We start from the raw sequence: 16,772 nt of genomic DNA, 5'->3' as shown, positions 1-16,772 counted from the left end.
TCAGCTACAGTACTAACTCACATGTTGTCCTGAAACTCTTCAGGGCATCTGGAAAAAGGGGATTGACAGTCTATTGAGCCAACAGAAAAACAAAGGGGGCGGGACTTAGCAAAATGATAGGCAAGCATTTAAGGAATGGAAAAAGGCTGCAGAGTTAATTAAGTGTTAATCGTGGTTAGATTTAAAATTCTAATACTCTACAGTTTCTCTGAATATGTGTTTCCTGTTACCTGCAGACATCCAGCAGCTGGTGGTGGTTAAAGAAGAGGTTCCCCCTGAGCAGCAGGAGTGGAGCGCCAGTCTGGACCAGGGGGACGCAGAGCCCCCCCCACACATTAAGCAGGAACAGGAGGAACTCAGGAGCAATCAGGAGGGAGAGCAGCTTCAAGGGTTGGAGGAGGCTGATGTCACCAAATCCACTTTCACTCCTGTCCCTGTGAAGAGTGAAGATGATGAAGAGAAACCTCAGTCCTCTCAGCTTCATCAAAGACACACTGAACACCTGGAAACAGAAGCTGATGGAGAGGACTGTGGAGGACCAGAACCAGCTAGGAACTCAGATCCAGACAGACATTTACAACCTGAGACTGAGGACAACACTGAAGACTCTTCTGAACCTGGGACTGAAGACAGGGCTGATTGGAAGGAGACCAGAGAACCAGGTTCAAACTCTCAGAGAAATAAGCAAGACCCTGTCAGTGATTCAAGACCTAGAGAGAAACCATTCAGCTGCTCAGTCTGTGAGAAAAACCTTTTAAACACGATTTGTTTAACTTAAAGGTATCAACTAGAGATTTCTCCAGTGAATTACTTGCATTAAGACAATTGTTTTTTGTATTACAAGTTTTCTGAAATAGCATGTTTAAATATGCAAATGTACCATCATCTCATTAAATATGCGCATATTTTAATACATTTCCAGAACACAAATCTGAACATTGGATAAAGCCAGGTTAAAAATTCTTATTTCATTTTGTAGTCATATTAGAATTAGGGCTGTCAAACGATTACAATTATTAATCAGATTAACCACAGCTTAAAAATTAATTAATCATGATTAATCACCATTCGAACTATGTCCAAAATAGGCCATTTAACATAGAGAATCTATGTTTATTATAACATTTGTATGCGTGTCAAAATGAAAGACAACCCACACACCTATCAATCATCAAACCGTGGGGTCTTAATTCATTACGTGTTGATTTCTATCAATGGGGGAGTACTTCAGGAAAGTCGACAGAGGGGGGGGGGGGCTAGTGGAGTACTTCCTGACCAGAGTGTGAACGTTGTGATCAGCTGTTTTAGTGCAGTTCTCCAGTGAAGGGGGGGGGGGGGGGGTACTGGGGGTACTGCATAACTGGTACTGCGTACCAGTTATGTGCACCCTTGTACTACAGCAAAAGTATTCTCCGTCGGGACTTCCTGCAACAACACCACGCCGTTATCAAAGATGTTCTATTGAGAAGACGATCACTACGTGACAAAAGTTTTCAAAACCGTGGCTACTGAAATCAATCTGACTAACTGCTGTCTGTGCAATTTACTCCGCGTGAGTTGGCAGACTTTATTTTGCTTACTTTAACATAATCTGTCATGGCGGGGCTAAGCCATTTCTTGGTATGGGTGTAGCCTACCCCAGCCATACCCTGGCGCTGCCACTGGTGGCACGTATGGGGTGGGCCATTCGGCACATGCTTTAAATATTTTAACACAATTAATTCAAAAAATTAATTACCGCCGTTAACGCGATAATTTTGACAACACTAATTAGAATCTAAAGTTTTTGGATTTTGGATCTCTTTTTATCACTCCATAAATCAGAAAATACTGTAACAGCTCTAAAATATCAATGTTGTCGCCATGTTTTTAGGTATAACATGTTATAAACAAACCCTTCTGTAAAAACCTTCATAATATTAATAGTAATAAAACCGGAAGGTTTGGTGAATGTAAGTGCTACTGAAGTGGACATTTCTCACTCAGAATATGAGTAAAAACTCGATTTGAGAAAACAACCTTTAAAGATTGCAGTGAGGCGCTAGCTAAACCCTCCTGTTCTTTGGATGACAGCTTGCGCATCGAGGCACTCCGTGAAGGTATTTCATAGACAGGGTCATTTGTTTTTTGTATAATCTTGCTTCGTGCAAGTGACAATTGTTGTCGTCTTCTCTGTGAATGTTTTTTTTGCTGTTCTTTTGCCATTTTGAGATTTAAATTTCTAGCGGAAAGCTAACCAGGAAGTGTTTTAGTACACCACGTGACGCTTCTGAACGAATCACGTTGTCAGAAATTGACACCAGCCAATGAGATTTTGTTTTTTGGTTTAAGACCCCTTTGTACTTTCACGATTGGTTGCTGATACAAAGGAAATGACCATATTTGGGTCCGATGAGATTGTGCAGGAGAGACGGAGCTTTCCAACGATACCTCTGATGACATGGTGCAAACAGCGGTCGCGGTACTTTATGTTACGTCAGATGCTAACTTTTGGTGAATTTAGGAGAAATCTACAGACGCAAATAGACAAACTATAGTAAAAATAAACATCTAAATGTGTATTTTGTACGTTTTCCTTCCAAAAGCCTGAAAGAAAACATGTTATGGAATCAAAATAGCACAACATCTCAAAATTGACCAGTGCATGAAAAACAATGTTTTTGCCCGCCGTGTCTCGTCTTAAAGGTGGGGTAGGTATTTTTGGAGAAACCAGCTCGAGTGCGCTAGAATTTGAAAATACACAGCCGGAAAAAATCTGCCACTTCCTCACAGAGCCCCTCCTCCAACACACACGAACGCGCACATGACCAATGAGGGCACGAGATAAGTTTGTGCCCAGATGGAAGGCTGACAGGCAGGTAGGTCATCCAGTTATTTTAGCCGGGCCACATTTGGACTATGTGACTGTTGCCAGCATCCATAGTATATAAAGAACAGTGATCTACTTATTTATGAGCGACTAAAAGGCCTTAGGCCTATTACAGCCGTATCCTATTGATTGAAATGATTGGTCATGCTTTTTACAGTGCTACGGCTTCCACAGATGAATTTTTTGTATGTATTTATTGTCAAAGCATTTAATATATTCATTGCCATCGGGATGTTAAGAGCATTCCATAGAATATATCAAAAAGTGTTTCTGAAATAAATGACATGGACCACATGAGAATCCACACAGGAGAGAAACCATTCAGCTGCAGTATTTGTGACAAAAGACTCACCTGGAGTCGTTCGGTCAAGACATAAGTGTGTTGGTCGTCAGTCCTCACAGCTTCAATAAACTCAGACTGGAACCCAGCCAGCAGCTCAGCTGAACACCTGGAAACAGAAGCTGGTGGAGAGGACTGTGGAGGACCAGAACCAGCGACATTTATAACCTGAGACTGAGCACAACCCCGGAGACTCTTCTGAACCTGACCCTGGAGACTCTTCTGCACCTGACATTTTCCAAGTCAAATCTGCATGTGCAACAAAAAAAGAGGACAATTAGTTAGTCCCACGACAATTCACATGAGAAAAATCTGTCTGCATGTATAAACTCAGTTTGACAAAAAATGTTGTGACTTTAAAGGTCCCATGTCATGCTTTTCTGGCTATGACCAGTCCCCTTGTGTTGTGATGCTTCTTCTGCATGTGAACGGTCTGCAGAGTCACAAACCCTCAAAGTACACCCTGCAGCGAGTAAAACTCTAACACAGAAAAGACCTGTCTATGCTGCCCCAGAACGCCTCGTTGGAGATTTCTCTTTTTCCATTTTCTTCTTCCTGAGTATAGTGTCGTAACCATGCCCAGGTCCAAATGGACCAATCCGTGGAGCTCCTCACACACTCACTCAGCCTTATCTTTTCTCAGCCGCGGCTCCGTGGACCTCCACTCACAGTTCAGGCTGAGTTCCGCGGTATGTCGCTGTCTCGCAGACCCCACGCAGCAACCAGGAAACGACACCAGTAACCCAGCTCACACTGTCCGCTCCTCGATCGGGGATCGGGATTTTTTTTTTATAAAATATTTTTATTTAATGTTACAAAACAAAAATGACCATGTTCACGTCTTAAAGTCATCCTGAGGCCTTAGTTTTGGTTTAAAATTATACATCATGTATGTGTTGCTTCTGTTGGGCTTGTTTTCAGACCTGGTTGCTTATTCCTCTGAAATCTGGCAACAGAGTGGGCGCAGTGTCTAATAGTAGCAGTACGCTAACGAGAGGCTACGTTCAGCTGGTGACTCGGGAGTCGGGACAGAGAAAATGTCAGCAGTTTGGAAGTATTATAAAATTGAAAGGGAAGGCAGTGTAACAGCCAGATGCAATGTTTGCAAGGCGGAAAGAACAGAGCTACGTTCAACACGACCAATCTAACACGCCACCTGAGAAACAAACAACACGACGAGTACACAGCGGCCACTCAGGGAACGGCACTGGAACAACCGACACTTTCAGAAACTTTCAAAAGGAAAGAGAAACTGCCCCAGAACAGAGAGAAGGCCAAAAAAATAACAGCCAAGATAGCTGAATTCATCACGTTGGATGACCAGCCGTTATCTGTTACCTTTTTTTTTTCTCTTAATGCATTGCATAAAGATTGGAAAAAATCGGTATCGGCAGATTGTCAAAATCAAATGATCGGAAGCAAAAAAAGGTGATCGGGACATCCCTAGTTCTGTTTATATCACCCAACCGAACTAAAAGAAAAATGCCTTTGAAACAGACTCACTCCTGCATTATTGTTCGTGTTTTACAGCAGATTACAATCAGCTCATTCAGAGTTCAGATGGCATTTGAGGATTATTCCTGCTTTTTGAAACTAGTACGGGATCATGCGTTTCATTGTTGGTGTTCTGTTCCATAAAAAATAACCCTTGAGTAAAGAATTGTGAAGACTTTGCACTCACACCCGCACACTTATGTAAATATATTCATGTTCATTCAAATGCTCAACTTTTTACCGTGATATCTTGTTTCAATAGCTACATTATCACTTTATTTGTGTTGTATTATTATTTTAATTTGTATTCTATTGTCTCTTTGTTTACCTTGTGTGAATCCTGTTTTTAACTCTGACCCTGTTGCTGCCATAAACGCCTGGATTTCCAGAGGAGATAAATAAAGTTCCATCTTTTCTTAAAGGTCCCCGATTACACTGTTTTCCATCAACATATCACAGGTCTCAGATGTATCCAGAGCCTGTCTCTGATTGGCTGAAACACCAAACAGATCATTGCAGCATTACCCATAATCCCCTCTGTTTCAGCCCAAAGAGCTGATTCTGGGTCAGTAGCTTTAAAAACATAATGAATGCAAGAAAATTCTCCCCAATCTCAGCTAAATGCTGCCGTGATTAAACTCCCCATCATGTTCCAAACCACATCAAGGATTATTTCTGAAACAGTCTGAAGCTCAAACTCTTTTTCCGGTTATACCACAAGATGAGTTTCTTTTTACTTCCTGCTTCTTCACACACATGCTCTCCAGTACAGGTTAGCTCTGAGTGTTAGCGATGCTAATGTAAACAAAGACCATATTACGTACAAACCACGTCGCTCATTGTTTCTGATAGCAATGTCTCTGATTGGCCCGTGGGTCCACATTTCAGATGTTACGTCATATCGGCAGCAAATCTGGATCAGCTCTGTTGTCCCCCCGTTTTTGGAGATGTGGGAACCACCTTGTGGTACAAAAGTGCATTTTGCATGACAGGACACCTTTAAAGCCCATATGTGTTGAATGGCGCCGTGTATCAGTGATTACATTGACTTGAGACCAACGCAGGACCCGAAGCCCCTCTCTCCAATTATCAAATTACATTTGTTGTGCTTTTTCTAGCATTTGGACTATCTGTGTTGTATGTAAGTACAAACAGCCTGAAACTAAAGTAAGAGCACGTTATATTTTACCCAGCGGAGAGAGTCTGTGATGGGGGCGTCGTCCAGGCTGCTGCAGGGCTGCACTGGGAGGAAGGAGTGCACCAGGATCCCACTCCTCCTGGGATCACTGGGAACAAACTGAGGACAAGGAGAAATATAGGAGACGTTAATATGATTGTTTTCCGTTTGGAAAATACTGAGTGTCCTCGTCCAATATGAGAGTAGCATGCTAACAAAGGTATCAACTGTAGCTGTGAACATGACAGGATGTGTGATGACCTGGAAGAGCATCAGGACTGTTTGAGGCAGATGATAGCTATGTGGTTAACATGATGATTCAGCATTATGGCGAGGCGAAGTCCCTCGGGGAGCGCCATGGGACCTTATTTCGGAAAAAGTATGTAAAAAAAGAAAATAATTGTTGTGTTTAATATTCACGAGAATATTTGTCATTGTTCAAATGATAATAAACATTAGCATAAAGAATATTTGTCCACTCATATGTTGATAAGAGTATTAAAAACTTTAAAAATATTCATCTAAGGTACATTTAGAACAGATAAAAAATGTGCGATTAATCGCGATTAACTATGGACAATCATGCGATTAAATATTTTAATCGACTGACAGCCCTAATAAATTAACATTAATATTTCTTCTTACTTGTTCGTGAAACAGTGTAGTACGGGACGGGTCCACAGCACATAGAAACTTCCAGATGTTAACCTGCATATGTAGAGCAATTTGCACAATTATCATGAGTTGTGTTAATTGATTAGCATTAACTAACATTATAGCCTAAGGGGGCAATAGTTTATAAATGCTGACCAGCTGACCCAGAAATCGACGCAGGTTCTGGTCCAGGTTCTCGTCACCTCACGCCTAGACTACTGCAACTCCCTCCTGGCTGGTCTACCTGCATGTGCCATCCGACCTCTGCACCTCATTCAGAATGCAGCGGCTCGTCTGGTCTTCAACCTTCCAAAATGTTCCCACACCACGCCGCTCCTCCGCTCCCTCCACTGGCTTCCGGTAACTGCTAGAATCCACTTCAAGACACTGGTACTTGCGTACCATGCTGCGAATGGATCTGGCCCTTCCTACATCCAGGACATGGTTAAACCGTACACCCCAGCACGTGCACTTCGCTCTGCATCAGCCAAACGGCTCGCTGCACCCTCGCTGCGAGGGGGACCCAAGTTCCCATCAGCAAAAACACGTGGGTTTGCTATCCTGGCTCCAAAATGGTGGAATGAGCTCCCCATTGAAATCAGGACAGCAGAAAGCTTACACACCTTCCGGCGCAGACTGAAAACTCATCTCTTTCGACTCCACTTCGAGCGATAGAATGACTAACAAAGAACTGCTAACAGAGCACTTATATACTAATAAAGGACTGGCTTATCTAAAACCAGTTGAGTAGCACTTGAAACGATTGGCTCTTTGAAACCTGATGTTCTTATATGATTCGGTTTTCTTCAAGGTTGTGTCTTCCTGGTCGAATGTACTTATTGTAAGTCGCTTTGGATAAAAGCGTCAGCTAAATGCAATGTAATGTAAAAAATGGCTTCACCGAATTGGACAATTTTGAAGTGGGTTAGGGGGTTATTGAGGAAGCGGAGTCCATTTCTGACATTTCCAGGATCAGAAATTACATTTTTAACCAGAAAGCTGCCAATTTGTACTCTCGATGGGCTGATTTTGATCCATTTTGGGTCTATTTGTCAGATTTAGGGGACTCTGGATAATTTGGATTGGTCAGATTGCCTTTGTTCATTTGTTATGCTGCTGCAACGCAAAAAACGTCCCAATTTGGGATCATTAAAGTACAACTCATCTTATCCTTATTTGAAAATGTGTCCACAGTAGCGGTAATACTTTTCATCTTGTTCTCTCCATTTCCAATGGTTGCAACACTACTCATGGTAGTCAAAATCAGCCCACAGAGAATACAAATATCGCCACTTTATAGTTAAAACTGACCTTTTGGGTCCTGAAAATGGATTCAGCATCCTCAATAACCCCGAAAACCACTCCTAAAATGTCCAAATCGGCCAAGTTATTATTATGTTTGACTATTTTGGGCTATATGCTAATTCATGCAACTTGTGCTAATTGCCCAACATGCCGGTTAGCATCCGGCACTTTCTATGTGCTAGGGACCCTACTACACATTTCTATCATTAAACTTTTGGGGTACTCGACATTTCCGGGTTCACTAAGCTGGCAACGTGTTTACTAACATCAAAATAAGAATGAATAGCTAAGGTCGACATTTTGCACCCAAGAGCGAGAAGCACATGTCGGCTAACACGTGCTTACTTTAGCTAACGTGGGCTAGCATTAGTTCACCGATAACTAAAACAATTTTAAAAAAGTGCTCCCAATCGAAGGCAAATTCGACAAGGGCTGATTTAAACAGGTTTTGTTTTACATGTTTCACGTTCGTTTGAGTTCCATCTTATTCAACCGGTAAAACGTACCTGTTTCAGAGCTTCTGCAGGTGTGGTTGTCAATGCCCGATATGCCGCCCTGCCCTATCTGCAGTGCGCATGTGCGAGATGGTCCGCCATATTTGACAACTACATACGGCAACTCAAGTAGGACACTTGACACAGTGGCTTTTGGCAAAACACAAAAAGAAAACTCGAGAGAGAGATGACTTATTGTTATTACAACGTGACTTCACTATTATATAACAACTCTTTTTATTGGGTTCTTTTATTTGGGATTAAGTACATTGTCAGAATAAGTCAGAAAATGATTTAACTTCTGTTAGACAGCCATATGTCATACATTGTTGCAAACATTCACAGTAAATATGTATTCAGTATAATAGCTGTCTAACAGAAGTTAAATTCATTCTCACTTAAACATATTATTCTTCCTAAAACATTTCATATTACAATTTGACGGTTTTGTAACCTCTGAGTAAACAAAAGTATTTAAGCAGATTAGAAACCCGGCCAAAGAATTGATTTTAAAGTACTAGTATTGTTAGTTTTTAAATCATTACATGGTTTAGGACCAAAGTATATTGTTGAACTCCTGCATAATTACGAGCCATCAAGGTGCCTCAGGTCTTCTGGGACGGGTCTGCTATCGGCTCCGAGAGTAAAAACAAAACATGGAGAGGCAGCATTTAGCTATTATGCCCTGACACTCTGGAACAAACCACCCAAATCATGCACGTCCGCAGAAACGCTATTTTTAAATCGAGACTAAAAACATATCTCTTTGGCTGCTTTTAATTGAGATGCTCATATTCGAACTACAGTATGCCTTTTAAACATGTATTGTTTACCTGTGGTGTTTATTTTTATTATTTTATTATCTTTGCTTTGTAATGTCTGTTGTAAAATTGTATAATGTGTTTTTAATTTATTTATTCCTAAAAAGTATTTTAATTTAAGCACTTTGAATTGTCGCGTACAGAAAAGTGCTATATAAATAAACTTGCCTTGCCTTGCCTATTCTTATTATTTGCCTGGGCTATTTGTTAATATTTTACCCAGCTGAGAGTGTGCCTAAAAATAAGCATAACCCAGCATGAATTCATTTTTCTAGCGGTATAGAATATTAAATATGAATTTATGTATTCGAAATTCAAATGTGTTAAACACGTATACCCACAAACTCAACATTAAGAATTAAGATAACAAATTGTCAGATTTCTCATTTAAAAAAAAAAGAATTCTCAATAAAGGTGGAATTCTGAGAAAAAACTCAGAATTGTCCAAAAAAATCAAATTCTAAAATAAGGGGAAATTCTAAAAAAGAAATCTGAATGATGGAAAAAAGTCAGAATTCTCACAAAAAGTCTCAAATAAAATAGTTAAAATTCTCCAAAAAAAAGTCAGGGTTATGAAAAATATCTGAATCTCCCCAAAATTCAGAAAAATTAAATTAAAAATAATAATCGGACAAGTCAGAATAAAATAAATAAATCAGAAAAGTCTGAAATTTCTTAAAAAATAAATGTGAATGGTCAGAATGATCAAAAAGACATCTGAGTTGTCCTGCAGGGGGCGATGATGAGCCGTCTGCCGCACTACTGACTGAACTACAGACGAAGAAGACATTTTGATGTTTTGGAGGCAACAAAACAGACATGTCGGTCAGCTAACTCGTCTCCATGGATACAGTTTCAATACTCTCTCTCTATATATATATTATATTGTATTAACAGTTGTGATTTAATGGAGAGCAAAGCGCCTTCTCTGCTGAATGCGGTCCCTCCTTACGGACATGTTATAACCAGCGAGAAATGGAGGAATTCGTCCCTTATTCAAAGCTTAAAGGGTAATGAGTTTATTTACCGTGTATTACATTAACGGCCCAATTCCAACCGTGTTATCACGCTCACGTCTGGGTCGTTACATACGTGTGCCAAACCCCGTTAAAAAAATCGCTGTTTTAATGTACATTTCAATAAAATGCAGACAAAAACAAGGCGTAGAAAATGATAATTCACAATCAATCAGTCAAATACTTCCACTCATCTATTCCGCTCACATGTCGTCAATTTAAAACGTCCACAACATGTAACCATAACAATCAATCTAAATCTAAATGTTACATGGGAATGAAGCGATGCTTGTTATTGGTGTTAATGCCGGATTCAATTATGTTCAATATGTCTAGTTAAAAGAAACTATGTTATAATTGATTGGTGATTAGAGTCATTTTTAATGTGTTTGGCCTCCTTAAAATCATTTCGTTTAATTAGATGTGTGTCATTATGCAAATTAAAGATTTAATTATTTGTTTTAATATATATATTGGGAGGGATGAAACCCTCTTTAATGGTCACACATGCAGAGCACACAGCACACACAGTGACATGTGACTCTGCTTTTAACCCATCCTAGTACTAGGAGCAGTGGGCAGCTATTGTACAGCGCCCGGGGAGCAATGGGAGTGGGGGGTTGTCTGGTCTGGTGCCTTGCTCAAGGGCACCATGGCAGGGCAGGAGGTGAACTGGGACCTCTCCAAGTAGCAGTCCATACTCTAAGTCTGTTCAGGGACTTGAACCGGCGACCCTACAGCTCCCAGTCCAAGCCCCTCCTGAATGAGCCTTCAACTTTACCTGCTACTTGGCGGTGGTGGAAGAAGTACTCAGATAGTTACTTAAGTAAAAGTAGAAATCGTCAAGTAAAAGTCCTTCAATTACATTTGCTCTCAAGTACAGTAAAAGTACTAAAATATACTTTAAGTACTAAAAGTACCCATTATGTGCGGCTCATCTTTGTATTAAAGGATTGTATTTTAGTGTATTTATTGATGCGTCATGTGTTCATCACTTTAATGTTGCATCCGGTAAAGATAGGGTTTATTTTGATTATTTTATTTACTGCTGGGTAACCTATACAAATACACCATCATTGTTTTGTGGAATTAAAATTGTATTCATAACCTAAATCTGCAAAGTAGCTATTAACTTAAGTCTTAAATAAATGAAAACAGTAAAAAGTACAACATTTGCCCAAAACATTTTGTGAAGTAAAAGAATAAAGTATGTGGAAATCACAAGTACCTTACATTTCTACTGAAAAGCAGTACTTGAGTAAATGTATTTTGTTACATTCCACCAGTTCCACTAACTAAAAGGTCAGCTCCATATTCGATGGACTGAAAACTGCATTTTCTACCATTGAGTTTGAAAAACCACTCCTAACGGTTAAGGTTGAGATAATTGTTCCGTGGCTGCAGCTCTAAGACACAAGCTCTTCTTCTTCTGCTGCTGCAGGTGGAGGAGTGAACATCCTGTTTGAGGATGAGCTCGGTGTCGCAGACTTCCACCTGCCCAACAAAAGCTGCATCCTGTACGTGTCGGAGAGCGACATCATAGCAGGAAACAGCTACAAGAGGAAACTGGTGCGCTACAGAAATGTGAGTTTAACGAGGACACAAAGCCGTGTTTTCTCCGTGTGGTTCTGCCTGATATGATGATGATGATGATGATGATGATGATGATGATGATGATGATGAAATGAATCAATATATTGTACCTGAACTTTAAGGGCTGACTCTTGATCCACACCACAGTGATACGTGTCCCTCCCGTTGTTCAGACCAGCAGCCGTTTCCAGGAGCTGGTGCTGGTGGAGAAGACGCGCCTCAGTGAGCAGAACTTCTCCGCCGTGCAGAAGTTTGTTGTGTTGGACCTGGGTCTGACTCTGCTGCCGGTCAGCGGGCAAACCGAGGCCTCGCAGCTCATCAGTCAGATCGTGAGTCATAGCTTTTATCTTTCATAGGATCCCAATCAGCACTAGCTATCCTACCTGGGGTCCTCACACACTTGCAGTCTAACACACATTTACACATGACAGCCACATTTTAATGTTAGCCGTATCGACCCTGCATCTGGAAGTCTGTTTGAGTATTAAAGAGGCACACTCAGATCGTGGTGTGAACAGCATAAAGCTCTGTTAGATTGTTGGGATACCTTTGTAGCATGCTACTCTCATGCTGGAAGAGGACACTCAGTGTTTTCCAACCTGCTCTGACGGTCTCCAGGTCCACGGGGAGGGTCGAGAGAACCCCTTCAGGAGGAGGAGTTCCTCTCGGCTGCTGGACCCAGAGGTCCTGGCTCTGGTGCAGCGAGTCCCCGGGGTCGGCGGGGTCAAAGCTCTGGCGCTGCTGCAGGAGTTCTCCAGCGTCCACCAGCTCTGCAGCGCCGCCCCCCACGAGCTGGAGCCCGTCGTGGGTCAGGCTGCAGCTCAGCAAATCCACAGCTTCTTCCACAAAGCCACTGCTGCTGGACCTGAGCTCTCAGAGTCCGGGGTCTGGTAGGTGTGTGGCTTAGTCAGGACACATGAAGCTCATGTTCAGGAGGATATCAGTATGTCGTGTCTTTCCTTTGACGCGTGTCACAGTCGAGGCTTTCATGTTCAAAAGGTCTTTCTTCATGTTAACCCCAATATAATTCAACATGAACCCTCCTTTATTGTAACATCACACAATAAACAATATGATACAACTGCTGCTAGTTTAGCTTCTTCCACAAACCACTGCTGCTGGTAGGTAAGGACATGCTATTCATGTTCAATCAATCAATCAATCAATGTTTATTTATATAGCCCAATATCACAAATGTTACATTTGTCTCAGTGGTCTTCACAGTGTGTACAGAATATCAGTATGACAATACGACACCCTCTGTCCTTAGACCCTCACATCGCACAAGGAAAAACTTCCAAAGAAAACCCAGTTTAAAGGGAAAAATGGGAGAAACCTCAGGGAGAGCAACAGAGGAGGGATCCCTCTCCCAGGACGGACAGACGTGCAATAGATGCCGTGTGTAAATTGAAAAGATAATACATTTGCAACATAGGTAGTCCAAATGTTTGGAAATGCATGTGTGTATAATAGGAAGATGAATCCACGAGGATATCCATCCAGGACCTATGATCCAGGACCACAGCCACGACTCAAGATCCAGCGCTCGCGATCCAGGACACAGGACCGCAGGATCATCCATGACTCCGGATCCCAGCGTATATAGACACCAAAAAGAAAGACATTTGGGGAAGCTGGGTTAATCGGAACATGAGTGTACACGGGTATAGACAGAGAGAAGGAAGAAGTAAGATGTCCCCCGACAAACTAAGCCTATATCAGCAAAACTAGGGGCTGAATCTAATCAGCCCTAACTATAAGCTTTATCAAAAAGGAAGGTCTTAAGCGCACTCTTAAAAACGGATAGGGTGTCTGCCGCCCGAACACAAACTGGAAGCTGATTCCACAAATGTGGAGCTTGATAAGAAAAGGCTCTGGCTCCCATTGTACTTTTAAAGATTCTAGGAACAACCAACAACCCTGCATTCTTGGAACGCAATGCCCTAGTAGGACAGTAGGGTATAATGAGTTCTTTAAGGTAAGATGGCGCCTGCCCATTAAGGGCTTTGTAGGCGAGAAGAAGAATTTTAAATTCTATCCTGTGTTCTATAGGGAGCCAGTGTAAGGCAGCCAGAATAGGAGTAATGTGGTCCCTTTTCCTAACTCTGGTTAGTACACGAGCCGCAGCATTTTGAATCAGCTGAAGCGACTTGATTGACTTCTTAGTACTCCCTGATAATAGAGAGTTACAATAATCCAGCCTAGAAGTAACAAATGCATGGACTAGTTTCTCTGCATCGTTTTGAGGCAAGATATGCCTGATTTTTGCAATGTTACGTAGATGGAAGTAGGCGGTCCTTGAAATTGATTTTATGTGGGCGTTAAAGGATAAATCCTGATCAAATATAACACCAAGATTCCTTACAGTCTCACTGGAGGCCAAATTAATGCCATCCATAGTTAGTATGTCTTTAGATAATTTGTTTCGTAGATTCTTCGGGCCAAGTACAATAACTTCAGTTTTGGTCGTGTTTAACATCAAAAAGTTTAAGGTCATCCACGTTTTTAAGTCCTTAAGGCAGTCTTGAATTTTATTTAGATGATTAATTTCATCAGGCTTGATTGATAAATATAGTTGAGTATCATCCGCATAACAATGAAAGTTTACAGAATGATTCCTTATAATATTGCCTAACGGAAGCATATATAATGTGAACAAAATAGGTCCGAGCACTGAGCCCTGTGGCACTCCATGGCTAACTTTGGTTTGCGTGGAAGATTCATCATTAACACGTACAAACTGAGAGCGTTCAGATAGATAGGACCTAAACCAGCCTAAAGCAGTTCCCTGTATGCCAACTAAGTGCTCTAGTCTTTGCAATAGGATATCATGGTCGATAGTATCAAATGCAGCACTAAGATCGAGCAAAACAAGAATAGAGACAAGTCCCTTGTCTGAGGCTATTAGAATATCATTTGTGACTTTAACCAGAGCTGTCTCTGTGCTATGATGTGTTCTAAAGCCAGACTGAAAATCTTCAAATAAATCATTGTTTTTTAAGTAATCACACAACTGTTTTGCGACCGCTTTCTCAAGAATTTTTGAGAGGAACGGAAGATTAGAAATAGGTCTATAGTTGGCTAAAACCTCTGGATCGAGGTTGTGCTTTTTAAGAAGCGGTTGTATCACTGCTACTTTGAATGATTGTGGAACATAGCCTGATAATAAAGACATATTCATAATATTTAATAAAGAAGTGCTAATTAATGGAAAAACTTCCTTCAACAGCTTAGTTGGAATTGGGTCTAACATGCACGTGGATGGTTTAGAAGAGAGAATCATTGAATGTAATTGTTCAAGGTTAATGGCTGAAAAGCATTCTAGTTTACTATCTAGTGTAATATTAGAACTTACGATTCCGGGAGCTGTTGATAACACTATACTGGTCAAAGGCAAGAGGTCATTAATTTTGTTTCTAAGAGTAACAATTTTATCGTTAAAAAAGCACATAAAATCATTACTACTGAGTGCTATGGGAATAGAAGGCTCAATCGAGCTGTGGCTCTCTGTCAGCCTGGCTACAGTGCTGAAAAGAAATCTTGCATTATTCTTATTCTCATCTATTAATGAAGAGTAGTAGGCTGCTCTCGCTTTACGCAGTGCTTTCTTATATTCATTGAGAGTAATATGCCAAATTAAACGAGATTCTTCAAGTTTAGTGGAACGCCATATCCTTTCAAGTTGTCTAGACTTTTGCTTTATTTTGCGGGTTTCGGCATTATGCCATGGAGCTAATCTATGTTGTTTTATTTTCTTCTTTTTCAAAGGAGCAACAGAGTCTAATTTTATTCGCAGCGCATCTATAGCACTATCAACAACATGATCAATTTGGGGTGGTGTACATTTTGTATAAGTTTCCTCCCCTACATGCAGACATGCTATCGAGTTAAGTATTGGTTGAATCTCTTCCTTAAATGTGGCTATAGCACTAACAGATAGGTTTCTGCTGCAAGAGCTTTTGACTAATGCTTTGTAGTCTAGTAACAGTACTTCAAAAGTTACTAAGAAATGGTCGGATAAAGCAGGATTATGCGGTTCGACTAATAGTTGCTCAATTTCAATACCATAAGTCAGAACAAGGTCGAGAGTGTGATTATAACAGTGGGTTGGTTTATTTACACTCTGACAGAAACCAACAGAATCTAATATAGAGTTAAATGCAACAGTAAGGCTATTTTTATCATCGTCAACATGAATATTAAAGTCACCTACGATAATTACTTTGTCTGTTTTAAGAACCAAAGTTGATAAAAACTCAGAGAATTCTGATAAGAATTCTGAATAAGGACCTGGTGCACGATACACTGTAACAAATAAGATTGGCTGCAAAGTTTTCCAGGTCGGATGCGTAAGACTAAAAACGAGGCTTTCAAAAGAGGTATAATTACATTTTGGTTTAGTATTGATAAGTAAACTTGAGTCAAAGATTGCTGCAACTCCACCTCCTCGGCCCGTGCCTCGAGCAATATGAGTGTTGACATGGCTGGGTGGAGTGGCCTCATTTATGCTGACATATTCTTCATGTCTCAACCAAGTTTCAGTGAGACAGCATATATCAATATTATAATCTGATATTAAATCATTTACCAATATTGCTTTAGATGCTAGAGATCTTATGTTTAAGAGACCACATTTAATCTTCCTGTTTTGTTGCACTGTAGTAGTTGTTACATTTACTTTTATTAGGTTATTATGTATGACACTCTATTAGGTTTTTACCTTAAATTGGTCCTTGGCAGACACACACAGCCGCTAATATTGGGTATTATTATTGGGTTTCGGGATTCCTATGGATGACTGCCTAAGGAAGAGGCCGGCAGAGAAGCGTGGTAAGACTGCGACTCTGCCTCCTGGTCCTCAACTCCAGTGTTGTCATGGATTACGTCCACCAAAGCCTGAGATGTTTGCCGAAAATGAGATCTGCCCACCTTTCAAAGTAGGGTGAATGCCGTCGTCTCTTAATCAGACCAAGGTTTTCCCCAGAAGGCTGTCAATTATTTACGAAGCC

At 40.9% G+C, this 16,772-nt stretch overlaps 1 protein-coding gene across 1 annotated transcript; it reads left to right on the top strand.

The window, feature by feature from the left end:
* The first annotated feature begins 9,948 nt into the window (after window positions 1–9,948).
* Window positions 9,949–12,844, top strand: LOC117448378 (Fanconi anemia core complex-associated protein 24-like). The gene is made up of 4 exons (XM_034085666.1): window positions 9,949–10,164; window positions 11,612–11,754; window positions 11,937–12,092; window positions 12,382–12,844. Exons 1-4 carry the CDS (start codon window positions 10,062–10,064, stop codon window positions 12,655–12,657), a joined length of 678 nt encoding a protein of 225 aa, XP_033941557.1. The 5' UTR covers window positions 9,949–10,061; the 3' UTR covers window positions 12,658–12,844.
* Window positions 12,845–16,772: the final 3,928 nt, after the last annotated feature.

This window comes from Pseudochaenichthys georgianus, chromosome 6 (assembly GCF_902827115.2).
Source record: "Pseudochaenichthys georgianus chromosome 6, fPseGeo1.2, whole genome shotgun sequence".
NCBI classification, from domain to species: Eukaryota; Metazoa; Chordata; class Actinopteri; order Perciformes; family Channichthyidae; genus Pseudochaenichthys; species Pseudochaenichthys georgianus.
The sequence above is the reverse complement of the archived record's forward strand: the minus strand, read 5'-3'. Positions and strand labels throughout refer to the sequence as shown.

What these genes read in the sequence shown, in the direction of transcription:
- LOC117448378 (XM_034085666.1), top strand. Translation starts at nt 10,062, where the DNA reads ATGGAGAGCAAAGCGCCTTCTCTGCTGAATGCGGTCCCTCCTTACGGA. An exon ending in CCTTATTCAAAGCTTAAAGG is followed by an intron (nt 10,165 to 11,611) that starts GTAATGAGTTTA and finishes CTGCTGCTGCAG; the next exon opens with GTGGAGGAGTGAACATCCTG. An exon ending in AACTGGTGCGCTACAGAAAT is followed by an intron (nt 11,755 to 11,936) that starts GTGAGTTTAACG and finishes CCCGTTGTTCAG; the next exon opens with ACCAGCAGCCGTTTCCAGGA.